This window comes from Gadus chalcogrammus, chromosome 21 (genome assembly GCF_026213295.1).
Source record: "Gadus chalcogrammus isolate NIFS_2021 chromosome 21, NIFS_Gcha_1.0, whole genome shotgun sequence".
Taxonomy (NCBI): Eukaryota; Metazoa; Chordata; class Actinopteri; order Gadiformes; family Gadidae; genus Gadus; species Gadus chalcogrammus.
This window is the reverse complement of record NC_079432.1, coordinates 1631098-1658882: the sequence shown is the minus strand read 5'-3', so window position 1 is coordinate 1658882 and position 27785 is coordinate 1631098. Positions and strand designations below refer to the sequence as shown.

The 27785-nt window shown below is 47.8% G+C and overlaps 1 protein-coding gene across 1 annotated transcript; it reads right to left on the bottom strand.

Moving 5' to 3' along the window:
* Positions 1-27: 27 nt before the first annotated feature.
* On the bottom strand, positions 28-15339 carry LOC130374135 (snake venom 5'-nucleotidase-like). Its single transcript, XM_056580733.1, has 9 exons — positions 14936-15339; positions 14037-14253; positions 12875-13063; positions 11870-12067; positions 10112-10266; positions 9045-9153; positions 6849-6998; positions 6434-6634; positions 28-2015 (listed from the first exon to the last, which is right to left on the bottom strand). Exons 1-9 carry the CDS (start codon positions 15275-15277, stop codon positions 1840-1842), a joined length of 1737 nt encoding a protein of 578 aa, XP_056436708.1. The 5' UTR covers positions 15278-15339; the 3' UTR covers positions 28-1839.
* Positions 15340-27785: the final 12446 nt, after the last annotated feature.

Genomic DNA, 27785 nt, shown 5'->3' with positions numbered 1-27785 from the left:
GTACACGCACACTCACACACACATTGTGTACATGGCAGATGTTTATTATCAGTTCTGGGAAATCATGGCAGATTCGTCTACGGCTGGAAACCGTTCAGCCTAAGGCACGTCTTCACTTTTTCTTCAGCGTCTTTAACTAATTAGACCCTGAAGACAACGTTAAGACGGTCGTCAAGTCGGAATTATAGTCCAATTAGTTAATTGGACCATAATTAATTAAGAGGTGATAAAGGGCTAGAAAATATTTCTTTACTCTCAAATTATTTCTTTACATTTCAAAACGGACAACAAATAAAAATGTAATTACAACCAGCTTCATACAAAACACAAAACTAACTTAAAAAAAGGAAAAAAACTGAAAATCTTTGGTGAGCAGATGTCCACCAAAGATTTATTATTCCCTTTCTGCTACTGAATGTTCTCAGTGCAGTCTGGTCTCGGTCCAATCAGACCAGAACCTCTGGTCCAACTCAGACCAGAGCCTCTGAACTAACTCAGACCAGAACCTCTGAACTTACTCAGACCAGAACCTCTGAACTAACTCAGACCAGAGCCTCTGAACTAACTCAGACCAGAGCCTCTGAACTAACTCCGACCAGAAACTCTGAACTAACTCAGACCAGAACCTCTGAACTAACTCAGACCAGAGCCTCTGAACTAACTCAGACCAGAGCCTCTGAACTAACTCAGACCAGAGCCTCTGAACTAACTCAGACCAGAGCCTCTGAACTAACTCAGACCAGAGCCTATGAACTAACTCAGACCAGAGCCTTTGAACTAACTCAGACCAGAGCCTCTGAACTAACTCAGACCAGAGCCTCTGAACTAACTCCGACCAGAGCCTCTGGTCTAACTCCGACCTGAGGTTCTGGTCTCACTCAGACCTCACTCAGTTCCTCTGAAACCTGTCCAACGAGGTGTCCCTTTATACCGGGTAACAAAACAACTACAATGCTGACCAGTGAGCTACTTGATGTGGAGCCGGTCATGGACCCTGAATGAGACCCGGTCTGTCAGCTGGTTCTGAATACAGTCGTGGCCTGGCAATGTGCCTGATCCTGATCTAGGTCCAGGTCCAGGTCCTGATCCCAGTCCTGGTCCTGATCCCGGTCCAGGTCCAGGTCCTGATCCCGGTCCAGGTCCTGATCCCGGTCCAGGTCCTGACCCAGTTCCAGGTCCTGATCTCGGTCCAGGTCCTGATCCCGGTCCAGGTCCTGACCCAGGTCCAGGTCCTGATCTCGGTCCAGGTCCTGATCCCAGGTCCTGACCCAGGTCCAGGTCCTGATCCCAGGTCCAGGTCCTGATCCCGGTCCCGGTCCTGGTCCTGGTCTTGGGTGATGGATAAGCAGACCCTTCTCACCGGGTGTAAAGGCTGTATCCAATCCTTCCTTCTCAGAGGCCAAACTCAATTTTGTTTCGCCTCTGTTGACTTCATATGTATTAGATTAAATCATTTATTAAAATCTGATTCTAATATATATATATATATTATTTTTTTTTTTTTAGATTGACTAGGTCAAAGTGCTAGCTCCTCTAGCTAACTGCTAGCTCCTCTGTCTGTGTCTTAATGACTTTGTGTAGTCGTGCAATCCTGTAGGAAATAAAATGTAATAATACTTTAAAAACCTTTAAAAGCATGTTGGTCCCACCCGGAGTGGTGGTGGCTAAAAGAACCAAAGAGCTGCTCCAAAAGTCATCACGCCTTGTACAAAAAAGAGAGGGACTGTGGGCAAACCAGGTCACCAGTGGAGGGCCCAGACCTGCGGCCCCTAGAGACCCCCGTAGAGGGCCCAGACCAGCGGCCCCTAAGGCCCTAGAGGGCCCAGCCCAGGCGGGCCCCTAGAGACCCCCGTAGAGGGCCCAGACCAGGCCCAGCAGGGTGACCAGCAGCGGTGTGGCGGGCCCCGGGACCCGGCCCCCAGAGCTCTTGTAGAAGGAGATCCGGTCCTCCAGGCTGGGGTGGACCTTCTGCCGCACGCTGATGTAGTTGACCAGCACCGAGATGTCCAAGTCCCCTGGAGGGCAGAACCACAGGGGGGGTCACAGACCGGGTCAGGGGCCAGCAGGGGGGGCAGCGTTGCCAGATTGGGCCGGATTAGCCGCCCAATCTGGCAACAGCTGCTGCTGGATCAGAGGTTCTGCTGTAACGCAGTGGGACAGCTGGACCCCAGAGAAGCAGCACGTGTTGCCAAATTGGGCTGGAAATGTGGCCCAATCTGGCAACACTGCAGGGGGGCCGTAGAGGCTCCCCCAGGGACTGTGAAACGCTTAATAGGCTTCATAGCGTCCAAACCAGGGATGGAAATGAACACCCGCCACACGCCATTTGCGGGTGGATTTGTATGGTGGCGGGTGAATCGTGTCACTTCACCCGCCACTGTGTCGGGTAATACTTTCAAGTCAGGTCCAAACAAATTTGCATATTCAATACATTCGTCATACGCCGCTGCACAGTTCCAAAACTTTTACTGTCAACATCCGGCCCCCTTCTGCTTCTACGCCTCTCTTGCTGATCTGCGACTGTCAACATCCGGGATAATGTACCGGTCACTAACAGCTCTCCAGTCTCACGCATTCGGCGTGAGACACACGCAATTCGGACGAAGACGATGGGTGTGTCGCACAGACGTCGTCATCGTCTTGCCGTCCCTCCCCGTTCGGTGATTGGTTCCCCATCTCAGGCGAAAATCGGATCCATGGAATCCAGGCTGCCTCGCAGCGCGAAATGAAATTGCGCGCAAGGCAGCATGGCTATTGCCAGGCTATTGCCAGGCTATTTCGGAGGCAGGACACGTTCAGAATTCCATTCATAAATGAACAGACGTGACTGTGACGTGAATTGTCTGGCTGGCTGAAATTTGAGAGGGGTTCGGGAAGTGTCCATGGTAAGATTTGTGTAACAAACGAGAGGGAGGTATGATCAGTTAAGCATGACGGAAGAGAAGTGTATGGAAGTAAATCTGTGGCATCGGATTTTGAAAATAAAAAGCAATTGAATTCTAAGCACTGAATATTTATGCATTGAAATAAGGTATCTGGATTTGAATTTCAACGTAATCAACGTCCCAAGTTGTTTTTGAGTTTTTGACGTTGAATCTTTGATTTTGAATTTTTAACATTGAAAAATAAAGCTGAATAGGAGTTCCATTCAAATCCAAATACGTTATTTCAATGCATAAATATTCAGTGCTTAGAGTCCAATGGCTTTTTATTTTCAAAATCTGATGGCACAGATTTACTTCCCTAGAAGTGACTCAGACATTTTGTGGTTAAGAGGGCGTATCGTTTTCCACCATAGATTTCTACAGGAAAAAATCTTTGTGGGGGTGTGGGAATCTAGAGCGGTATGGAAGCGCGCAATAAATTGCAGAGCCAGAATTCTGAACATTTAGTCAGCATTTCAGATTTCTCAGTTCTCTCTAGCGTGACTGGAGAGAACTTCCTTAAATTAACCTTTAATGCTAGATTTGCACAAACGCTATTGTGTGAATTAGTTTGGTTCTCTTTCATGGAAGACGGAAGTGGGAGATCCCTGGGGCTTGCACACGCCATGCACACGCTCACACGCCACACTTTGTATTTCTCACGCAGAGAAATTACCAGGATAGCGCCAACCAATTTGGGCCGCTATTTAACAGTGTTACAGGTAGGAATCAAATGTGTTTCGCGTATGTAGGGTAGGCCTAACCATACGTCCTCTTTTGCCCGGACATGCCCTCTTTTTGAGACAATGTTTTGCGGAATTTCAAAATCGTCCGGGATTTATTACAGCCTCATACATGTTCACATTGAATTTGCGTTGCGTTTCTCTGGGTCGTTTACAAACTAGTTAGGCTACGACCTCCCCTACTCAGTTCTGTTCGCTTTGCATTGGTGGAAGTGAGTAGGGGGAGTGGTTAAGTAGAGCCTTCAGATTGGACGGTTTGACTTACTCAGTTACCGTCGTGTTTGTATTTACTTTTTTACCATTATTGTTTTATAGGGACAAACATTAACAAATTTCTCATACAGTTGATTGATACATTTATATCTAGACTATTGAACAGAAAGAAAGTGTCATACGTTAGTTACCATGTCTGTGGACAAATTTGTATTTAGTCACATGTAAATATAAAAAAAAATTGACTTATGATGGTGTAGCCATGCATGTTGTTTTATTGTTAATATGTCAATTCGTTTTTTATTGAAAATACTTTGTATAGATGAATTATCCCAAAACTTCATAACACCTTTGAAATAAACAGGACTTAACATGGCAGATACCTGTGTATTGTTTATCATATGCGGTAAGAGTGTAACGTTTTCAACTCAGTTCCTTGGTAGAACCTACTTACAGTAAAAATCACTTCTGATGGAAAAAAATGTGTATGAAAAACACTTTTCTTATCTATTGTTACTATTATATTGTTCAAAATTTACGCATTTATTAAAAAAAAAAATAGCGTATAAAAAGGCTTTTATACTTTTTTTAAACATGGCTTTTATTTTAAACATGGCTGGTAAAAAGATGAGTGACTGGTAGTTTTGAAATCTACCTGCCACAGTGGCTGGTGGGCAAAAAAGTTAATTTCCATCCCTGGTCCAAACCCTCCATTGATGGTGAGCTGGAACGCTGAGTCGCCGTAGCAACGCAGGGTAAACAATTAAAGGGCCAGTACCCATATCTTGTGGTGTTACATTTTTTAACATGTATTTAAAGATTTGTATTCTGGTGTTAAACATTACAGGGTGATTGTTGATGAAGAAAAGAGATGGTTTGAATCTGAGGGGTTGGCGGCTCGTTAACTCGTTAGCAGTTCAGACAGGAAGGAACAGCTGGAGTCATCTGAGGGCCCAGTCCACTTTAGATAGCAGATTGTTGATTCAACTCTACGACAGTTGTGCGTCGAGCCTTTCCAACACAGGGTGTTTACTGTCTCCTCTCTCTCTCTTCCCCTTATGTTGGTCTTTATGGACACATGATGGAGCACCAGCTCACAGTAGTTAGTAGTAGTTATTACCATCTGAGAGGTTAAAATCAGAAGATTAATTAGCCATCCAACAACTTGGCCCGAACAGACCGGATATTAACATTATCCAACAAATGAAGGATGGGGGAAAACGTACAACAGAACTGGCATGTCTATGAGAAGAAAAAATGTGGTTGCTCAATGAGAAACACAGTTTTTTGTTTCCGATGTCTACTTTTCCAAGCAAGTGTGTGCACAGGATAAGGGGACAAGGGGATGTATGGATGACGGGTGTGAGTGATGTGAAGCACTTTTTGGAAAGTTAATATTGCTGCGCAGCTGGACGAGGGCTATCATGTCAGTGTGAGGAATCACAGTAAGGAGGTCGACAACAACCGACACTTTCTGTCCAAGTTCATTGACTGTGTACAACTCTGTGGGGCATTCGAACTGGCTCTCAAGAGGAGATAACGAGTGAATCGTCAGATAGACCTGGTGTCTTCCTGGGCTTTGTGGGTTTAGTAGCATCATTGGATAGCGCACTAAGAGAACGTCTGGAGAAGGCCACGGTGTTCAAAGGTACGTCCAACCTCATTCAGAATGAGTCGCATTATACAGGATCTGAAAAACACAGAATTCCTTGCAGTGCAGGCCGACGGAACGACGTTGTTTCAACCCATTGCCAATTCGTTGTTGTGTTTCGTTACATAGGCGAAGCACAGGTCTTTTTGTTTCAAACAAATCAATGGAGGCACGACCGCAGAGGCCATCTCTAATGTACTTCTGCAACAATTGGGTGTCGTTTGTTCAGCGGAGGATGAGGTGGACAGAGAGAGGCTGATGATGGCACAAACATATGATGGAGCCAGTGTGATGCGAGGAGCAACTGGTGGAGGAAGGTTCAGGACATTTATCCCAATGCCCACTTCATACACCGTCACGCACACCGACTGAATTTGGTTACGCAACAGGCCGTGTCCTCAATTACCCTTGTAATTGAGGAATTGAGCGTGGCTTCCTCTCTGACATCAGCGGTTTTTCTTCCTTTTCTCACGCTCCCCAAAGAGAACTGCCACTTTGGACAGCATTATAGCAAGGAGTTCGCCACGCGCATCCCAGCAAGCTGGAACTTTCCTAGTCTCAAAGTCAGTACAGTGTATGAGAATAACCGCACATATCGGCCTTCATATCGACATCTTCTGAAGGCAGGCAAGCTCGAGTGAATGCGTTTCTGTTCGGTAGAATATCTCTGTAACGAAACCGTGACATATCTGCATCAGCTCTGTGACCGCACCCACTGCAGAGCAGACAGGAAGGACTAAAGAGGCACAGGAAGTGGTCATCATTCGTGGGGACTTTTTGGAGGCCGACGCTTTGAAAGGCGGGCTCCACAAAGTCAGGCGGAGGTTTACGGGCCAAAAGGAAGATCCCCAGAGAACAGGAGGTGTAACCCACGGCAACGCCCCGGCGTCTCGGCCACTCACCCGAGTCGTGCTTGACGTTCTGGTCTCGGATCATGGAGAAGCCGTCGCCCCCGGCGACCAGGTAGGAGGGCAGCACCACCCTGTACAGCGCCCCCCGGTCCACCGGCTCGTAGCGCGGCACCCGGCACTCGGTGCAGAGCACCCGCAGGCTGCGGACGCGCGCGCCGGGGGGGCGGGACAGGTCGTACACCACCCGGATCCCTGGGGAGAGGGGGGGCGGGGTTACCTCTGACCTCTGACCTCCGACCTGCTGCATTGTGTCGACGTTGTGTTGGCCTAGAGAGTGCCAAACGGTGTTTCGTCGTGTGCTACAATGACAATTAAACTGCGTAGGACGTCGGCGCGTCACACGTCCTGTACTGTACTGTACAGAGCTGCCGTTATTATGGGATGTCCCGGAGGGCGGAGGGCTCACCGGACACCTGCAGGAACTCCCCGGTGGACAGTCCATAGCGCCGCACGGCGTGCTCGAAGGCGCTGAGGAGCGTGGCGCCGCTCAGCTGCACCAGGTCAAAGGTCCCGCCGAACGGCATCACCGCAAGCAGGTCCTCCACCGTGATGTCCCCTGCACAGAGCACAGGGTCAAAGGTCAAAGGTCGTCCTCCACCGTGATGTCCCCTGCACAGAGCACAGGGTCAAAGGTCAAAGGTCGCACCCTGACCGGGTCCTCCCCCGTGATGTCCCCTGCACAGAGCACAGGGTCAAAGGTCGCACCCTGACCGGGTCCTCCAACGTGATGTCCCCTGCACCAGGGACACAGCGGTAGACCCGGGTCAAAGGTCAAAGGTGGTAAGAGTGAACAAAGCTAGAACACAGCCTAAGTGGAAGACTTCATTTCCGCCTGAAATTAATTTCGTGTTTTAGATTAAGAGGAAAAAACCTCTTTGAAATTTGAGGCTTCACCCGGACACGGGTCACTGCGGGATGGGGACGATAAAAGCCTTGTTGTTACACTTCCTGCTGCCCGGCAGTACCGGTCCTGACACCAGCTACACACCAGCTACACACCAGCTACACACCAGCTACAACGTTCTATGGTGTGATGGTGGAAAGGTGCCCTCCTCTAGTATCTCTTGGACAAGTGTTAGATGTCTAATCTTGTCATATCGTATTGCTCCTATCCTGCTTATGGAAAGATTTCCCGGCAGATATGCCCTCGCTCCCTCCCTCTCTCCCTCCCTCGCTCCCTCCCTCTCTCCCTCCCTCTCTCTCTCCCTCCCTCTCTCTCTCTCTCCATCTCTCCCTCCCTCTCTCCCTCTCTCGCTCCCTCCCTCTCTCTCCCTCCCTCTCTCTCTCTCTCTCTCTCCCTCCCTCTCTCTCTCCCTCTCTCCATCTCTCCCTCCCTCCCTCTCTCTCTCTCTCTCTCCCTCTCTCGCTCCCTCCCTCCCTCTCTCCCTCCCTCTCTCTCTCCCTCCCTCTCTCTCTCTCTCTCTCCATCTCTCCCTCCCTCCCTCCCTCTCTCTCTCTCGCTCCCTCCCTCTCTCTCCCTCCCTCTCGCTCTCTCTCCCTCTCTCTCTCTCTCCCTCCCTCTCCCTCTCTCCCCTCCCTCCCTCCCTCCTGTTCAGATGCTTGAGGAGTGAGGTCAGCAGAGGGAGCAGAACCTCAGGTGAGACTGACCGCTCTCATCAGTTCATGTAGAACAGCGACAGCCATCTGAGCACTCCTGTGTTCATCTGATCTGATCTGAGGACAGGCCTAGAGGTCGTCTTTGGAGGCGGGTTTTGAGAGGCGCTGTGTCTGTAATGATTTGGGCTTTGTACGGTTTGGTTTTATGGGATTTTATTGGATGGTGGTGACGCAATCTCTTACGTGTTATCTATTCCCACGTCTTTACTTTCTTTCCGTTCCCGAGGTTCGATGTGGGGTATGTTGAGGCGGATGTGGCCGCAGTATCCCATCGTCTCCTCACTGACTCAGCGGTCGACCTTCCCATGAACAATCCTAACGTCTGAAGACTTGGTTGCCACGACTCCAGCCTCACTGTTTCCTTACAAGGTCGTCCCTCTCTCCCGTCTCTAGATCACTCCCTCCCTCTCTCTCCCCCGTCTCACTCTCCCCCTTACTGTCTCTCTCTTTTCCCCCCTCGGCCCACTTACAACCCCCCCGAGGTCTCCCTCCCCCGTCCCTCCCTCTCTCCCGCGCGTCTCCCCCCCCCGTCCCTCCCCTTGTGTCTCCCCCTCCCTCCCTCTCTCCCGCGCGTCTCCCCCCTCCCTCCCCTTGTGTCTCCCCCTCCCTCCCTCTCTCCCCCTTGTGTCTCCCCCCTCCCTCACCTTGTGTCTCCCCCCTCCCTCCCTCTCTCCCCCTTGTGTCTCCCCCCTCCCTCACCTTGTGTCTCCCCCCTCCCTCCCACCCTCCCCCTTGTGTCTCCCCCTCCCTCCCTCTCTCCCCCCCTTCCTCACCGTCGGCGCTCCTCTCGTTGATGGAGGTCCGCACCGACCCCTCCCTCCCCCCTCCCTCTTCCCCTCCTCCCCCCCTCCTCCCCCCCCTCCCTCTCCCCCCCCCTCCCTCCCTCTCCCCCTCCTCCCCCCCTCCCTCCCCCCCCTCCCTCTTCCCCTCCTCCCCCCCCCTCCCTCTCCTCCCCCCCTCCCTCTCCCCCAACCCCCGCTCTCACCGTCGGCGCTCCTCTCGTCGATGGAGGTCCTCACCGACCCCCCGTTCAGGATGCAGGCCGCCACATGGTTCCACTGGAGCTCGTCTGCGTACTTGATGTTGTTGTGGATCTGGAACCCAACCGCAGGCTAGCGTTAGCACGCGCTAGCCCCCAGCTAACGGGCCAACCCACACGCAGTGAATGTGCGCCCGTTGGCAACGTTAACACACGCTAGCCCCTAGCGAATGGGTTCAACATAGCTGCTGGATCGGAATCCTAACACATGCTAATGATTATCCTGAGTTAGCTGCTGGATCGGCAAGCTAACACATGCTAATGATTATCCTGAGTTAGCTGCTGGATCGGAATCCTAACACATGCTAATGATTGTCCTGATGGCAGAGCATGCTGAGACACGCCTGCTGCCGTGACCCTGAACGCTCCCTCTCTCTCCCTGGTCTCCTCCTTTAACGTCAGAGGACCAACCAGGACCCCCGCCCTGGACTAGAGTCCCCCCTAACGTCAGAGGACCCCCGCCCTGGACTAGAGTCCCCCCTAACGTCAGAGGACCCCCGCCCTGGACTAGAGTCCCCCCTAACGTCAGAGGACCCCCGCCCTGGACTAGAGTCCCCCCTAACGTCAGAGGACCCCCGCCCTGGACTAGAGTCCCCCCTAACGTCAGAGGACCCCCGCCCTGGACTAGAGTCCCCCCTAACGTCAGAGGACCCCGGTCCCTGGACTAGAGTCCCCCGTAACGTCAGAGGACCCCCGCCCTGGACTAGAGTCCCCCATAACGTCTGTCTCAACCCCAACGTCCCAGGCACGCTTTGAGGGCCCCTGTTCGGTTGCTGCTTGAGGTTGATTGGCCGTGACCGGTCCATCATACCCCTGATTGGTCACTCCACTAGTGATGTCACTAGTGGACAGATGTTCAAACAGCTTAGGAAGAACCAATGGTAAGGCCCTGCGTCCCAAGTGGCTGGAGTCGTCCCCAAAGGGGGGAGTCTCACCATGGCGACCCTCCGCCAGTCCCCAGTGGGCGGAGTCTCACTAGGGGGCGGAGTCATCCCCAGAGGGCGGAGTCTCACCATGGCGTCACAGATGAGGTTCCCCAGGTTGCACTCCCGGAAGCGGCATTCCTCGAAGGTCCCGTTCAGGAACACCAGCGTCTTCCCCACCGTCTTGGACGAGTACACGGTCAGGTTCTGCCTCCAGGTCGCCACCTCGGCCGCCACCGACGCATCTGGAAGACCAGCAGACCCCCTTAGACCAGCATGACCCCCTTAGACCCCCTTAGACCAGCATGACCCCCTTAGACCAGCATGACCCCCTTAGACCAGCATGACCCCCTTAGACCCCCTTAGACCAGCATGACCCCCTTAGACCAGCATGACCCCCTTAGACCCCCTTAGACCAGCATGACCCCCTTAGACCAGCAGACCCCCTTATGGTACGGCCACACCAACCGCGTTACTCGCGTTGGATAACGTGAGTAACGCGCCTAACCTGACGCTTGATCATTGTGTGATGGTTCAACGCTTCCAACGCGTCAACGCGCCAACGCAGCTAGATGAGTCCATGTCCATGCAAGTGAACGGAGCGTTCCCTCTTCGTCATAACTATCAAACCAAACATCCTTCACATTCACCGAGCGAACATTATGAAAGTAAAATGCACATTTCTCGCTAAACATGTTTCCATAAACGCATTTAATGGCGTAACTATGTTACTATTTCCACCCAGAATAAAGAAAGATGTCGGCCGTATGCTTCTGTGCAAGCGTCACTACTCTCTGCCAGTGACGTCGGGTCAAGCTCCACGCTGATTGGCTAAGCGTCACGCGTTGGAGCGTTGAAAATTCAATTTTTTGAACTCCGGGCGTTGGTGCGTTGGGCGCGTTACTGCGTTTACGTGCGTAATTACGTGCAACTGCCGCGTCTAACGCCCCTAACGCAACGCTTCAACGCGTGTAACGCGCCTAGACCAATGGTTCCCTATGCAAAAATGCAGATTTTCGACGCCCCTAACGCGAGTAACGCGGTTGGTGTGGCCGTACCTTAAGACCAGGATGACCCCCTTAGACCAGCATGACCCCACCCAGACCCCCTTGGACCAGCCAGACCCCCTTAGACCAGGATGACCCTCTTAGACCAGCATGACCCCACCCAGACCCCCTTAGACCAGCCAGACCCCCTTAGACCAGCATGACCCCACCCAGACCCCCTTAGACCAGCCAGACCCCCTTAGACCAGGATGACCCTCTTAGACCAGGATGACCCCCTTAGACCAGAATGACCCCCTTAGACCAGCATGACCCCCTTAGACCAGCATGACCCCACCCAGACCCCGTTAGACCAGAATGACCCCCTTAGACCAGGATGACCCCACCCAGACCCCGTTAGACCAGCAGACCCCCTTAGACCAGGATGACCCCCTTAGACCAGCATGACCCCCTTAGACCAGGATGACCCCCTTAGGCTCAGCTCAGACCCCGTTAGCTCAGCTAGCGTTAGCTAACTGTGTGTCTTTTCTAACAGATGACATTTAGTTCAACGGTTGTTCTCTCCGGGCTGCTCCCTCCCTGGTGGGCGCGGTCAGAGACCCGCTGGTTACAGCGGCCCTGCGCTGCTCGCCCTTCTGCTCCTAACCCTCTAACCCTAACCCTCTAACCCTAACCCTCTAACCCTAACCCTAACCCAGCGGTATTCACTATTTTTTTCAGGAGAGCCGCACTGACAGGACAGAGTCAACAGTAGAGAGTTTGGTACCTTTTAACCTTGAATGCAAGTAAGCCAAGTAAGACTTGGGTGACTGTGTGCTGTGTGCGTGCGTGCGTACAGCCCTACCTTCAGGAACGTTGCTGTCCAGTAGGATGGGGTTCCCTTTGGCCTCCTTCACATTCCCCTCCTGGTCGAAGGTCAGCTTCAGGTAGCCCAGGTACTTCCCGAAGGCGTAGGCCTGCACCACCGGGACGGTCCCGCCGTGGTCGGACTGCACCAGGAAGGGATAGTCCCCCGCCGGGACCTCAGTGGACGGGGGGGGCCCTGTGGAGACGCAGATAAACGTCTGAGAGCTGGGGCGGGGGGGGGGGGGTGTTGACACAGGCCTTTGTGTGTCTGTTCTCTGCGGAAGTCTCTCGATAAGAGCTTTGAATAACATGTTGGCGTTGGCCGGTCAAAGGGAAACTCCCGTTCCTGGCGTTTCTTGATGAGTAGCTTTCGGTACCGGTGGGCGCGCTGCTGTTCTTGGCTCTTGAGCTCAGAACGACACCGAGAGAGAGAGCGCGCCTAAAGTACTAGGGGCCGGTTCGCATAAACAACTGCAAGGACTGAAGGACACACTAAACAGATCCCCTGATGCCATGGGTTAGATAACGGTCAGTGGTGGCCTCAGTGGACATCTTCTGACCGGCGGACAATCACTCAGAGTCCTGGGACCATGTTGTGTACGCGTGTGCTTCTCTGTGTGTGTCGTTTGTTGTGTATAAATGATCTGTATACAGGAAGGTGTTAGTGTAGTTAAGTTTGTGTACCTGTGTACAGGAAGGTGTTGTGTAGCTATGTGTGTGTACCTGTGTACAGGAAGGTGTTGTGTGGTTACATGAAGGTGTTGTGTAGCTATGTGTGTGTACCTGTGTACAGGAAGGTGTTGTGTGTTTATATGAAGGTGTTGTGTAGCTATGTGTGTGTACCTGTGTACAGGACGGTGTTGTGTAGCTATGTGTGTGTACCTGTGTACAGGAAGGTGTTTGTGTGGTTATATGAAGGTGTTGTGTAGCTATGTGTGTGTACCTGTGTACAGGAAGGTGTTGTGTGGTTACATGAAGGTGTTGTGTAGCTATGTGTGTGTACCTGTGTACAGGAAGGTGTTTGTGTGTCCCCCGATCACCACGTCCAACCCGCGGACCTTCCTGGCGATCTCCTGGTCTTTGGTGAAGCCCGAGTGACCCAGGGCGATGATCTTGTTGACCCCCAGGGTCAGCAGCTTGTCTACCTGCAGCTGGACCGCGGCCACCTCCTCCCCGAACACCAGGTTGGGTCCTGAGGGAGAGCAGAGCATTCTGGGTAATGGAGTCCCACCACCGGCGGACTTCACTGACTGGAATGTAGTCATGTGTTTGTTACTTCAGAAGGAGAGACTAACGATAGAGGAGATACAGACGAACAGAAGGAGAGACAGAAGGAGGGACTGGTGAACAGGAGGAGAGACAGGAGGAGAGACTGGTGAACAGGAGGAGAGACAGGAGGAGAGACTGGTGAACAGGAGGAGAGACAGGAGGAGAAACTGGTGAACAGGAGGAGAGACAGGAGGAGAGACTGGTGAACAGGAGGAGAGACAGGAGGAGAGACTGGTGAACAGGAGGAGAGACAGGAGGAGAGACTGGTGAACAGGAGGAGAGACAGGAGGAGAGACTGGTGAACAGGAGGAGAGACAGGAGGAGAGACTGGTGAACAGGAGGAGAGACAGGAGGAGAGACTGGTGAACAGGAGGAGAGACAGGAGGAGAGACTGGTGAACAGGAGGAGAGACAGGAGGAGAAACTTGTGAACAGGAGAGACAGGAGGAGAGGGAGAAGGAGAGGGAGAGAAAGAAGGAAAGACAGAAGGAGAGGGAGAAGGAGAAACTGGTGGACAGAAGGAGAGACAGACGAACAGAAAGACAGACAGGAGGAGAAACTGGTGAACAGGAGCAGAGACAGAAGGCGAGAGAGAAGGAGAGACAGAAGGAGACAGGAGGAGAGACAGAAGGAGACAGGAGAGACAGAAGGAGACAGGAGGAGAGACAGAAGGAGACAGGAGGAGAGACAGGAGGAGAGACAGGAGGAGAGACAGAAGGAGACAGGAGTAGAGACAGAAGGAGAGACAGAAGGAGAGACTGGTGAACAGGAGTAGAGACCGGTGAGCAGAATGTTAACGGACGGACAGACACACACCCGCAGTGGGTCCAGGACCCAGGTGACTGGAGAGACCACCAACCAATGGACCCAATGGAGCATCAGGAGGGGGGAGGTTACCTGGCTGGGAGAGGGAGGGGGTCTCCTGGGAGGTGTAGCCCACGATGCCCACCTTCTGCCCGTCCACCCTCAGGATCTTGTAGGGCTCGAAGTGGCCGTCTAGCTTCGGCGCCAAGATGGCGTTTAGGTTGGCGCTGAGCACGGGGAACCGCACGTCCTCCAGAAAGGGCTTCACCAGACCCTCCACGCCGTTGTCAAACTCGTGGTTCCCCAGCGCCTGCGGACGGAGGGACGGACGGTCAGCTGGAGCCTCGGAGGAGCAGGCAGAGGAGGAACGTCAGTCCAGGTTGTGTTTGGGGAGGCGGCGGGCTCCATTTCCCCGTAAAGAACCGACGTTCTACTTTAATCCCCGAAAAACCGAATACAGTTGGAAATATACGTATAAGGGGGGGCAATTTATTTGAAACCCAATGAAACTCAATTCAACAACACTATGTTTGTCTTTGTGTCTGGTTTAGGTCGCTGCCTTCAGTCTACTCTTCCCAGACCTGATGTAGGTTGGTGAACCAGACTCTGGTGTATATTCAGTCTAATTATAGGTTGGCCCGCAGAAATTCTAACTGTTTACACCGTTTTCCTCTCCGTGCGCTGAGGAAAACGGGTTCCTCTCCTGGTCACGTGTCTCCGTCGGAGCTGCAGGCTCTGTTGGATTCAAACGCTCTTTCCAAGGTAAACAGGAGGTCCTTCAACTAAATATTCAACAATGACTCCAATAAGTTTATTCCAACACAATAATTCCAGACTTGTCCCGCTCGATCCCGACTATCTCTCACGCATCCCTCACCATGTAACACACGCGTTATAGGCGGCGGTTCCTGATCACTTCTGACAGAGAACCACCGAGGTGGAGGAGCTCCGAGGTGGAGGAGCTCCGAAGTAGAGGAGGTGGAGGCGCCTACCATCGCGTCGTACCGCAGACGGTTCATGAAGAAAGCCGCCTCGGCGCCCTTGTAGAAGTTGAACCAGACGCTCCCCTGGAACTGGTCCCCGGCGTCCAGCAGGAGAACGTTCTTCTCGCGGTTCCGGATCTCGTTCACCTGCCAGGACCTCCGCGCTACCCCGGCGAAGCATGGAGCCTTGGCGGGGGCGCACTTCCCCGATTCGCTGCTCGTCGGCTCCATCCGGGCGTGGACGTCGTTGGTGTGCAGCAGGACTAGGTCCCAGGCCAGAGTCCGGTCCAGGCAGACCACGAGGAGGCAGAGCAGCGGGAGAGTCCTCCTGGTCCCCCGCGGAGCGACCATCTCACAGCCGAGTGTCGTCTGACGGGTGAAGAGTGGTTACCGAAGAGTGGGACCAGAGTTCAAATCCGAGTTGGAGTTTGAATCCCTCCTCTAAATGCGCTTGGGTGGGGGGTTGGGGAGGGGGGGGGGGGATGTTGTTCTTCAAAGTTCATCATGTTCTTGTCGACATGCCCCACCGCTGTGCGCTGAAGTGTTTTTACTGAAAAAAATGTTCTATAATAATACATAATGTAATGCATTTGTATTGCTGTGTATACAAATATAAAAAAAATCTTATCAAATCGCTTTAAACATTTCCCTGATTGGATCGTTTCTTCTCAATATTTCTTCCTTGCTAATTCAAGGGAGTTTTTTTTTCTTGCCCTTTTTGGGGGCTTGGGTAAAGGGGGAGTCATAAATATTTGGCCTGGTAAGCACTTTGAGACTGTAATGGTGATTAAGGGCTATACAAATAAATTGTCATTGAATTGAATTGAATTGAATTGATCATCGATGCCTTGCATGGATGGGTGATACTGTCGAAATAGCTGTGAAACTATTGTGTGCTCTTTTGCATTTAGAAGTCTCATCTGTCCAAGACGCAACATCTCGTGAAGAATTTGCGAAGGCGTGCGCGCCCTTGTGCGTGTGTGCAGACAGTAGGCCTACCACCACCGTACGTCCGGCCCTCCACCACCCCGTCCCCTGGGTTTGGCAAGTGTCTCCTAACTTTCACGCATTCATGATTTGCTGACATCACGATGCTTCATGTGTCGAGTTTGACATCCGATCTGACCGTCTTTCTTTTCTTCATTGGTCCATCATGATTCATGGACCTGAACAAGGTTCAAATGCGCGTTCATGGTCCTGGTAATAACGAGACACCTCGTAACTGTACGTCCACACCAGAAGCGAATTGAGCTACCAAATCGCCGGAAGTCATTCACTTTCTATGGGCAAGAGCGACCAAAGCGACCAAAGCGACCAACGCTACCAGCGGCCAAAGTTGAGCGACCACAGCGTCCAAAAAGTTGAAAACTTTTGAACTTTATGCAAATTACAATGAAGCGTTTCAGCGGCAAAACACTGACAGCCAATCGGAATGTAGACGCTCTTCGCCTGCGTGGATCCCAGGGAACACCGGCAGGCACTTTTGAATTGTACGTCATGAGCGACTTGAGAGACCAAAGCGAACAGAAATATTCGCAGCAAAACTTTATGAGCGACCATATAGTTTCGGTGTGTGGACGTACAGTAAGTGATGATGCTCACGTTTACGCGTGTTCCCGAATCCCGACCGAGACCGTTCATGTGCACTGCGTTCGGATCTAAAAGTTATTCACAGCAGGGTTTTTTATATCCGATAAAAAACAGTCAGAACTAAAAGGAAATAGTAGGATCAGTTTCAAGTTTGAACGCCTTTATTTCCTTGTAGCTTATCACCTACTATCCTATTGCTTTTATTTATGAGATGAGAAGCACATTGCAGTGCCACAAAACTTTCATGTTCCACCATGTTCATGCGTGTCACTCAATACCTCACCACCTGGGCAACTCTGTCATCAAACTCTGGCCCCATGTTTCGATAATGTTTTCCACATATTTCCCAGCGATGTGAACGGGCCACGAGTTTCCTGGTGCTTTCCACCGAAACCCAACTGACTGGGGAGATTAGATAACTACGTCACGTTTATTTGAATGTTAAGATTTACCTCTGAACAGTTAAAGCCAAAAGGGTCCTGAAACAATTTTGTACCTATTTATTAGAAAATTACCATTTCTACATTTCAATCAGTTCTACATTAAGCATACGCTTTTATCCAAAGCGACTTACATCAGTTAATACACACACTTACACACTTACACACACACACACACGCACACGCACACGCACACACACACACACACACACACACTATACTCCAAGATCAACACACCCCTTGTCTTTAGGACTCAGACCAGGGCCTCTGAGATCATAACTATAGCTCTCATTGTGAAAGAATCTGTTGGAGGATCGATTTGGTATTAAGTTCACAACCTCCTCGTGGGTCTCGTACCCCAGGACCTCAGAGCTGATTCCAGCGAGATCCCGGTGGAGATTGGGAAATGTCAGCGAGTGACATTTTTCATGCTTTAAGGTTTACGTAAAGACACGTAAGAGCTCCATCACACACCGGTTGTAGCAGTTTGACTTGTTGTTCAAACACTAATGAATCTCCACTGGGATGAGTACAATAGGCCTCCCCTCTGGTCTAGTTCCGGTGATAATAGAGGCTACGGTCACGAAGAGGCTATAGATGTTCTATGTGAGGGATAAGAATAGGGAGGCATGAGTTAAATCCATTTGGCTGATGTGTGTTTACTGGCGTTAGGATAATAAGTGGCCCACTTTCTGTCACATGCGGTATTCATTATCCCGTCTTCCTTCTGCGGTCCATCCGCGCCTTCTGGCGGCCGCCCGGGGAACCACACACCCCTTCTTTAAACGCTGAGCACGTCATCAGGGATGGATGTTGCTACGTCATTTGATTCAGTGAGTTGGTGGTGAAACGGTTCATTACATCTACCTGGTTTCCACGGTGACCGCTGGTCATACTCCGACGAGCAAGTCGGTGAAGCTCATCAACATCCCCAATTGTACATTTTGATTGACGTTATGGAAAAACGCGCCGTTCCACTTGCAGCCAGAAGGGGGCGGAAGATCCCAATAGATTGATGCGAGGCGTGATTTATGTCCCACCGTCCGCTCTTCGATTAACAAGTCATGAAAAACCGTAATTGAAAACATGACGCGATGAGCTGCAACATAATGACCACGCAGCTGCGAAGGAAAATCAAACCGAAAGAAGTAAAAGGAGGGCGGGAGAAGGACAATCTACCACGGCCACTAGAAGGTATTATGTTGGATGCTTTCAGAGAGGTAAGTGATCATTAAAAAACATCTAAAAGCAAAAGAAAGACGCCATTTCATCCACACGGTATGCTGCGAGTGCTCCCCGTGGCCCGCCCTCCTCTCTGCGGTCTAGAGTTATGTAATATCGTCTGATGTTACTACTGTAAGCTACTGTTGACTCACGGTCAATGTCGACTCCTGTGTGTTTATCCAGCCTGCCCATCAAGGACCCTGTCCAGTTGGGTGTCTTTATGCACCCTGCCAAATCCTCAGTAGACCCTCCAGACCCCCTAGACCCCCAGACCCCCTAGACCCCCAGACCCCCTACCCTAAAGACCCTCCAGACCCTCTAGACCCCCCCAGACCACCCGGACCCCCTAGACCCTAAAGACCCTCCAGACCCCCCAGACCCTCCAGACCCCCTAGACCTACCGGACCCTCTAGACCCCCCAGACCCTCTAGACCCCCCAGACCCTCTAGACCCTCTTAGGTTCCGTTGAATCCTCCATGTATGAAAGGTCCCAGCATGCATCAGGCCTCCTGGGTTCGCTGACATGACAATGCTTTAGCCCCGCCCCCAGAACAGATCAGATATAATGAAGGGCCGCATGGGGGGGGGGGTGAGCCCCCAGGCTCATAGGGGGGGGCTCCCCCAGGCTCATAGGGGGGGGCTCCCCCAGGCTCATGGGGGTCCTCTGAGGCACGCCATTTGCCCATGCGGCCAGATGGGCAGGGCTCCGGTCCTCTGAGGCACGCCATTGGCCCACGCGGTCAGGTGGGCGGGGCTCCGGTCCTCTGAGGCACGCCATTGGCCCACGGGGCCAGGTGGGCGAGGCTCCGGTCCTCTGAGGCACGCCATTGGCCCACAGGGCCAGGTGGGCGGGGCTCCGGTCCTCTGAGGCACGGCGGAGGAGGCGTAAGGAGGACCTGCAGGAGGAGCTCCCTCAGAAGAGAGGAGCAGGTCCAACAGGGATCTGTTCTCCTTGTCTCTCCTCCTCTGAGAGCTGATATCTCTCCCTGCCTGTGAGGAGCTAGAGGTCCGCTCGCTCACTGGCTGTCCTTCCGTCCAGACGGAGCCAGACGGAGCCAGACGGACGGCCTCAGGGTCGTCTCGCGACTGAGGTGGACGGATCCCAGCGGGTCTGTTGCCGGTGACGACCTGACATTTACATATCCTACAGGAGCAGGACCATCATCCTGCAGATTGAATCAGATACCAGCCACCTCATTTCCTGGCAAAGGAACAGAAAAAGAAATGTGTTTTCTGGTGGACGGGCGTGATGTGCCTCTCTCGCTCTCTGTCTCTCTCTCTCGCTCTCTGTCTGTCTCTCTCTCTCTCTCTCTCTATGTCTCTCTCTCTCTCTCTCTCTCTCTCTCTCTCTCGCTCTCTGTCTCTCTCTCTCGCTCTCTCTCTCTCTCTCTCTCTCTCTCTCTCTCTCTCTCTCTCTCTCTCTCTCTCTCTCTGTCTCTGTCTCTGTCTCTGTCTCTGTCTCTGTCTCTGTCTCTCTCTGTCTCTGTCTCTCTCTCACATCAACCACCACCATTGAGCCCTACTATCAAGCTCCACTATAAAGCCCCACTGTCAATCCCCACTCTGAGGCCATGTTTACTGACGTCTCGGACGTCAGTAAACATGTTTCATTGGGTCATCTAATATGATAACAATATTCAATTGTTCTGGTTTGTTTACTTCTTGTTTCTCAGTGAGGAGTCCATTTGTTTGGTTTATTCCCTGCAACGTGAAACACGACATTCTACTTGTGAGAGGCTCATAGCGGAACCACTCCTCGTTCTGCAGCAGCTCTCCTGACACAGAACCCGAGGAACACACACACACACACACACACACACACACACACACACACACACACACACACACACACACACACACACACACACACACACACACACACACACACACACACACACACACACACATTATACCCACACACACTAAAAGCTGCAGTTATCATAATCATCTCCCTGTTCTCCCATCTCAGACGTTCTTGCCGAGACGGATGGGGTAACAACTCCCTGGAAATAGCAAACGGCCCGACTGCAGGTTTGAATCCCGCCCCGCTGCTGGGCTGCAGGGCCAAGGCGGGCCCTGTGATTGGATGACAGCATACTTTGCCAGCCCATTCATTGGTGGTTGGTTTTGGTGAGGTGTGATGACGCAGGTGTCGCAGCAAGTGACACGCACACAAACGAGTGAGTGTGTGAGAGTGAGTGTGTGAGTGTTTATGTGTGTGAATGTGTATGTGTTTGTTTGTGTGTGTGTGTGTGTGTGTGTATGTGTTTGTTTGTGTGTATGTGTGTGTGTGTGTACATGTGTGTATGTTTGTGTGTGTGCGTGCGTTATAGCATGTGTGTGTGTGTACATGTGTGTATGTTTGTTTGTGTGCGTGCGTTATAGCATGTCTGTGTGTTTGTGTGTGTGTCTATGTGTGTGTGTGTGTGTGTACATGTGTGTTTGTGTATGAGTGTGTATGTGTGTGTGTTTGTGTGTGTGCTTGCGTTATTGCTTGTCTGTGTGTGTGTGTGTGTGCGTTCGTTATTGCGTGTGTGTGTTTGTGTGTGTGTCTATGTGTGTGTATGTGTGTGTGTGTATGTGTGTGCGTGCGTTATTGCGTGTGTGTGTTTGTGTGTGTGTGTGTGTATGTGTGTGTGTGTGTCTGCGTGTGTGTGAGTTTATGATACTCAACCAGGCTCACGAGGTGAAGCGGAGCGCTTCAGGCGTTCGGCTTTAAAGGATCAAATGAACACATAACTCATCTCGCCTGTGTGTGCGTTTGTATGCGTGCATGTGTGCGCGTGTCTGTGTGTTTGTGTGTGTCAGTGTGTGTGTATGCGTGAGTGTGCGTGCGAATGACCGCGCATGTGTCCTTGAGTGCCTGAATGGCGTCTGACGGGACGAGACGTTCAGCCAACGTTTATAATAATAATAATAATAATGCATTTAATTTAGAGGCGCCCAAGGTCACCTTACAGAGCATAAAATCATCATAAATCGATAAAAAACAAGACATTGTGGAAAAAAACAACAACAAAACAAACAAACAATCAAGACAGTGATCAGTTAGACGTTGTGTGCGAGTTTTGGAGAACAGGTGAGTTTTGAGTTGTGACTTGAAGGTTGTAATGGTGTCTGACTGTTTTATGTGTGGGGGGAGAGAGTTCCAGAGCCTGGGTGCTGAACAGCTGAATGACCAGGCACCCATTGAAGTGAGTCGTGATGTGGGGATACATAGTAGTCCAGCAGAGGTTGAGCGGAGGGAGCGGGAGGGAGTGTATTCTTGGAGGAGGTCGCAGAGATAACTGGGGGCTAGGTTGTGGAGAGCTTTGTAGGTGAGGAGTAGGGTTTTGTATTGGATACGGTAGTGTACTGGGAGCCAGTGAAGTTGAATGAGGACAGGGGTGATGTGGTCAGATGCTTTGGTGCGGGTGATGATCCGGGCGGCTGAGTTCTGAATGATCTGCAGTCTGTTGATGAGTTTGGTGGGGAGTCCGGTGAGGAGGCCGTTGCAGTAGTCTATGCGTGATGTGACAAATGAGTGAACCAGGATCTCAGTGCTGGATTGGGTCAGTGACGGCCCCCCCCGGGACACACGCCCACATCGATGGACACGCACACACCCACACGTGCACGCACACAAGCACACGGACACACACACTCTCTCACACACAAACACACCAGCACACACAAGAACACTTCCACACTCGCGCATGCACGCACACAAACACATTCATACACATACACACACGCACATACTAGCACACACAAACACATACAGAGATGCATGGACACATACACACACACACACATACTGTCCATACACACACATACATACTGGGGCGACTCCTATGGAGTCGCCCCAGTATGTATGTGTGTGTATGGACAGTATGTGTGTGTGTGTATGTGTCCATGCATCTCTGTATGGGATTCAGGGGATTCTGGGTATCCGTGTTGCCTGTTGACCAAAGGGGCTTTGTCGTCCTGTTGTACTTGTTAGGTTAAGTGGCGTTAATTGATCTGTCAGTTAGCATTGCCGCGCTTTCTCATGAAAAAAAACATAAAGGGTTAACGCTGTTTTCTTTGTCAAATATAATATAAGGGGTAACACTGTCGTACTCTATTGGTCGTCATGAAAAAAAACATAAGGGGTAACACTGTTGTTTTTCTTTGGTCGTCATTAAAAAAAACATAAGGGGTAACACTGTTGTTTTTTATTGGTCGTCATGAAAAAAAACATAAGGGGTAACACTGTTGTTTTTCTTTGGTCGTCATGAAAAAAACCATAAGGGGTAACACTTGTTTTTTATTGGTCGTCATGAAAAAAACCATAAGGGGTAACACTTGTTTTTTATTGTTCGTCATGAAAAAAAACATAAGGGGTAACACTGACATTTTTTATTGGTCGTCATGAAAAAAAACATAAGGGGTAACACTGTGGTTTTTTATTGGTCGTCATGAAAAAAAACATAAGGGGTAACACTGTTGTTTTTTATTGGTAGTCATGAAAAAAAACATAAGGGATAACGCTGTTGTCTTTGTCAAATAAAATATAAGGGGTAACACTGTTGTTTTTAATTGGTCGTCATGAAAAAAAACATAAGGGGGAACACTGTTGTTTTTTATTGGTCGTCATGAAAAAAAAAATATTTGAAAAAGAAAAGAATTTGTCCTTGTCAAATAAAACTTAAGGGGTAACACTGTTGTTTTTTATTGGTCGTCATGAAAAAAAAACATAAGGGGTAACACTGTTGTTTTTTATTGGTCGTCATGAAAAAAAACATAAGGCGTAACACTGTTGTTTTTTATTAGTCGTCATGAAAAAAAACATAAGGGGTAACACTGTTGTTTTTCTTTGGTTGTCATGAAAGAAACCATAAGGGGTAACACTTGTTTTTGATTGGTCGTCATGAAAAAAAACATAAGGGGCAACACTGTTGTTTTTCTTTGGTCGTCATGAAAAAAACCATAAGGGGTAACACTGTTGTTTTTTATTGGTCGTCATGAAAAAAAGCATAAGGGGTAACACTGTTGTTTTTAATTGGTCGTCATGAAAAAAATAAATAAGGGGGAACACTGTTGTTTTTTATTGGTAGTCATGAAAAAAAAGATAAGGGATAACGCTGTTGTCTTTGTCAAATAAAATATAAGGGGTAACACTGTCGTATTTTATTGGTCGTCATGAAAAAAAACATATTTGAAAAAAAAAAGAATTTGTCCTTGTCAAATAAAACTTAAGGGGTAACACTGTTGTTTTTCTTTGGTTGTCATGAAATAAAACATAAGGGGTAACACTGTTGTTTTTTATTGGCCGTCATGAAAAAAAACATAAGGGGTAACACTGTTGTTTTTCTTTGGTTGTCATGAAAGAAACCATAAGGGGTAACACTTGTTTTTTATTGGTCGTCATGAAAAAAAACATAAGGGGTAACACTGTCGTTTTTTATTGGTCGTCATGAAAAAAAACATAAGGGGTAACACTGTTGTTTTTTATTGGTCGTCATGAAAAAAAACATAAGGCGTAACACTGTTGTTTTTTATTAGTCGTCATGAAAAAAAACATAAGGGGTAACACTGTTGTTTTTCTTTGGTTGTCATGAAAGAAACCATAAGGGGTAACACTTGTTTTTGATTGGTCGTCATGAAAAAAAACATAAGGGGTAACACTGTCGTTTTTTATTGGTCGTCATGAAAAAAACCATAAGGGGTAACACTGTTGTTTTTTATTGGTCGTCATGAAAAAAAACATAAGGGGTAACACTGTTGTTTTTAATTGATCGTCATGAAAAAAAACATAAGGGGTAACACTGTTGTTCTTTAATTGGTCGTCATGAAAAAAAGCATAAGGGGTAACACTGTTGTTTTTAATTGGTCGTCATGAAAAAAAACATAAGGGGGAACACTGTTGTTTTTTATTGGTAGTCATGAAAAAAAAGATAAGGGATAACGCTGTCGTCTTTGTCAAATAAAATATAAGGGGTAACACTGTCGTATTTTATTGGTCGTCATGAAAGAAAACATATTTGAAAAAAAAAAAAAAATTGTCCTTATCAAATAAAACTTAAGGGGTAACACTGTTGTTTTTTATTGGCCGTCATGAAAGAAAACATAAGGGGCAACACTGTTGTTTTTCTTTGGTCGTCATGAAAAAAACCATAAGGGGTAACACTGTTGTTTTTATTGGTCGTCATGAAAAAAAACATAAGGGGTAACACTGTTGTTTTTAATTGGTCGTCATGAAAAAAAACATAAGGGAATTGGTCGTCATGAAAAAAAAAAAAAAAGGGGGAACACTTTTGTTTTTTATTGGTAGTCATGAAATAAAACATAAGGGGTAACACTGTTGTTTTTTATTGGCCGTCATGAAAAAAAACATAAGGGGTAACACTGTTGTTTTTCTTTGGTTGTCATGAAATAAAACATAAGGGGTAACACTGTTGTTTTTTATTGGTCGTCATGAAAAAAAACATAAGGGGTAACACTGTTGTTCTTTAATTGGTCGTCATGAAAAAAAAAAAAAAAGGGGGAACACTGTTGTTTTTTATTGGTAGTCATGAAATAAAACATAAGGGGTAACACTGTTGTTTTTTATTGGCCGTCATGAAAAAAAACATAAGGGGTAACACTGTTGTTTTTTATTGGTAGTCATGAAAAAAAAGATAAGGGATAACGCTGTCGTCTTTGTCAAATAAAATATAAGGGGCAACACTGTCGTATTTTATTGGTCGTCATGAAAGAAAACATATTTGAAAAAAAAAAAAAATTCTCCTTATCAAATAAAACTTAAGGGGTAACACTGTTGTTTTTTATTGGCCGTCATGAAAGAAAACATAAGGGGCAACACTGTTGTTTTTCTTTGGTCGTCATGAAAAAAACCATAAGGGGTAACACTGTTGTTTTTTATTGGTCGTCATGAAAAAAAACATAAGGGGTAACACTGTTGTTTTTAATTGGTCGTCATGAAAAAAAACATAAGGGAATTGGTCGTCATGAAAAAAAAAAAAAAAGGGGGAACACTTTTGTTTTTTATTGGTAGTCATGAAATAAAACATAAGGGGTAACACTGTTGTTTTTTATTGGCCGTCATGAAAAAAAACATAAGGGGTAACACTGTTGTTTTTCTTTGGTTGTCATGAAATAAAACATAAGGGGTAACACTGTTGTTTTTTATTGGTCGTCATGAAAAAAAACATAAGGGGTAACACTGTTGTTTTTAATTGGTCGTCATGAAAAAAAACATAAGGGAATTGGTCGTCATGAAAAAAAAAAAAAAAGGGGGAACACTTTTGTTTTTTATTGGTAGTCATGAAATAAAACATAAGGGGTAACACTGTTGTTTTTTATTGGCCGTCATGAAAAAAAACATAAGGGGTAACACTGTTGTTTTTCTTTGGTTGTCATGAAATAAAACATAAGGGGTAACACTGTTGTTTTTTATTGGCCGTCATGAAAGAAAACATAAGGGGCAACACTGTTGTTTTTCTTTGGTCGTCATGAAAAAAACCATAAGGGGTAACACTGTTGTTTTTTATTGGTCGTCATGAAAAAAAACATAAGGGGTAACACTGTTGTTTTTAATTGGTCGTCATGAAAAAAAACATAAGGGGTAACATTGTTGTTCTTTAATTGGTCGTCATGAAAAAAAAAACATAAGGGGTAACACTGTTGTTTTTCTTTGGTTGTCATGAAATAAAACATAAGGGGTAACACTGTTGTTTTTTATTGGCCGTCATGAAAAAAAACATAAGGGGTAACACTGTTGTTTTTCTTTGGTTGTCATGAAAGAAACCATAAGGGGTAACACTTGTTTTTTATTGGTCGTCATGAAAAAAAACATAAGGGGTAACACTGTCGTTTTTTATTGGTCGTCATGAAAAAAAACATAAGGGGTAACACTGTTGTTTTTTATTGGTCGTCATGAAAAAAAACATAAGGGGTAACACTGTTGTTTTTCTTTGGTTGTCATGAAAGAAACCATAAGGGGTAACACTTGTTTTTGATTGGTCGTCATGAAAAAAAACATAAGGGGTAACACTGTCGTTTTTTATTGGTCGTCATGAAAAAAAACATAAGGGGTAACACTGTTGTTTTTTATTGGTCGTCATGAAAAAAAACATAAGGGGTAACACTGTTGTTTTTAATTGATCGTCATGAAAAAAAACATAAGGGGTAACACTGTTGTTCTTTAATTGGTCGTCATGAAAAAAAGCATAAGGGGTAACACTGTTGTTTTTAATTGGTCGTCATGAAAAAAAACATAAGGGGGAACACTGTTGTTTTTTATTGGTAGTCATGAAAAAAAAGATAAGGGATAACGCTGTCGTCTTTGTCAAATAAAATATAAGGGGTAACACTGTCGTATTTTATTGGTCGTCATGAAAGAAAACATATTTGAAAAAAAAAAAAAAATTGTCCTTATCAAATAAAACTTAAGGGGTAACACTGTTGTTTTTTATTGGCCGTCATGAAAGAAAACATAAGGGGCAACACTGTTGTTTTTCTTTGGTCGTCATGAAAAAAACCATAAGGGGTAACACTGTTGTTTTTTATTGGTCGTCATGAAAAAAAACATAAGGGGTAACACTGTTGTTTTTAATTGGTCGTCATGAAAAAAAACATAAGGGAATTGGTCGTCATGAAAAAAAAAAAAAAAGGGGGAACACTTTTGTTTTTTATTGGTAGTCATGAAATAAAACATAAGGGGTAACACTGTTGTTTTTTATTGGCCGTCATGAAAAAAAACATAAGGGGTAACACTGTTGTTTTTCTTTGGTTGTCATGAAATAAAACATAAGGGGTAACACTGTTGTTTTTTATTGGTCGTCATGAAAAAAAACATAAGGGGTAACACTGTTGTTCTTTAATTGGTCGTCATGAAAAAAAAAAAAAAAGGGGGAACACTGTTGTTTTTTATTGGTAGTCATGAAATAAAACATAAGGGGTAACACTGTTGTTTTTATTGGCCGTCATGAAAAAAAACATAAGGGGTAACACTGTTGTTTTTTATTGGTAGTCATGAAAAAAAAGATAAGGGATAACGCTGTCGTCTTTGTCAAATAAAATATAAGGGGTAACACTGTCGTATTTTATTGGTCGTCATGAAAGAAAACATATTTGAAAAAAAAAAAAAATTCTCCTTATCAAATAAAACTTAAGGGGTAACACTGTTGTTTTTTATTGGCCGTCATGAAAGAAAACATAAGGGGCAACACTGTTGTTTTTCTTTGGTCGTCATGAAAAAAACCATAAGGGGTAACACTGTTGTTTTTTATTGGTCGTCATGAAAAAAAACATAAGGGGTAGCACTGTTGTTTTTAATTGGTCGTCATGAAAAAAAACATAAGGGAATTGGTCGTCATGAAAAAAAAAAAAAAAGGGGGAACACTTTTGTTTTTTATTGGTAGTCATGAAATAAAACATAAGGGGTAACACTGTTGTTTTTAATTGGTCGTCATGAAAAAAAACATAAGGGGTAACACTGTTGTTTTTCTTTGGTTGTCATGAAATAAAACATAAGGGGTAACACTGTTGTTTTTTATTGGTCGTCATGAAAAAAAACATAAGGGGTAACACTGTTGTTTTTAATTGGTCGTCATGAAAAAAAACATAAGGGAATTGGTCGT

Bases quoted from the DNA above. Each gene is read 5' to 3' on its own strand.
- LOC130374135 (XM_056580733.1), bottom strand. From the start codon at position 15,277: ATGGTCGCTCCGCGGGGGACCAGGAGGACTCTCCCGCTGCTCTGCCTC. The intron at 14,254-14,935 runs GTAGGCGCCTCC...CTCCGTCCGCAG, and splicing joins GTCTGCGGTACGACGCGATG to GCGCTGGGGAACCACGAGTT. The intron at 6,999-9,044 runs GTGAGAGCGGGG...TGCTCTGTGCAG, and splicing joins CGACGAGAGGAGCGCCGACG to GGGACATCACGGTGGAGGAC.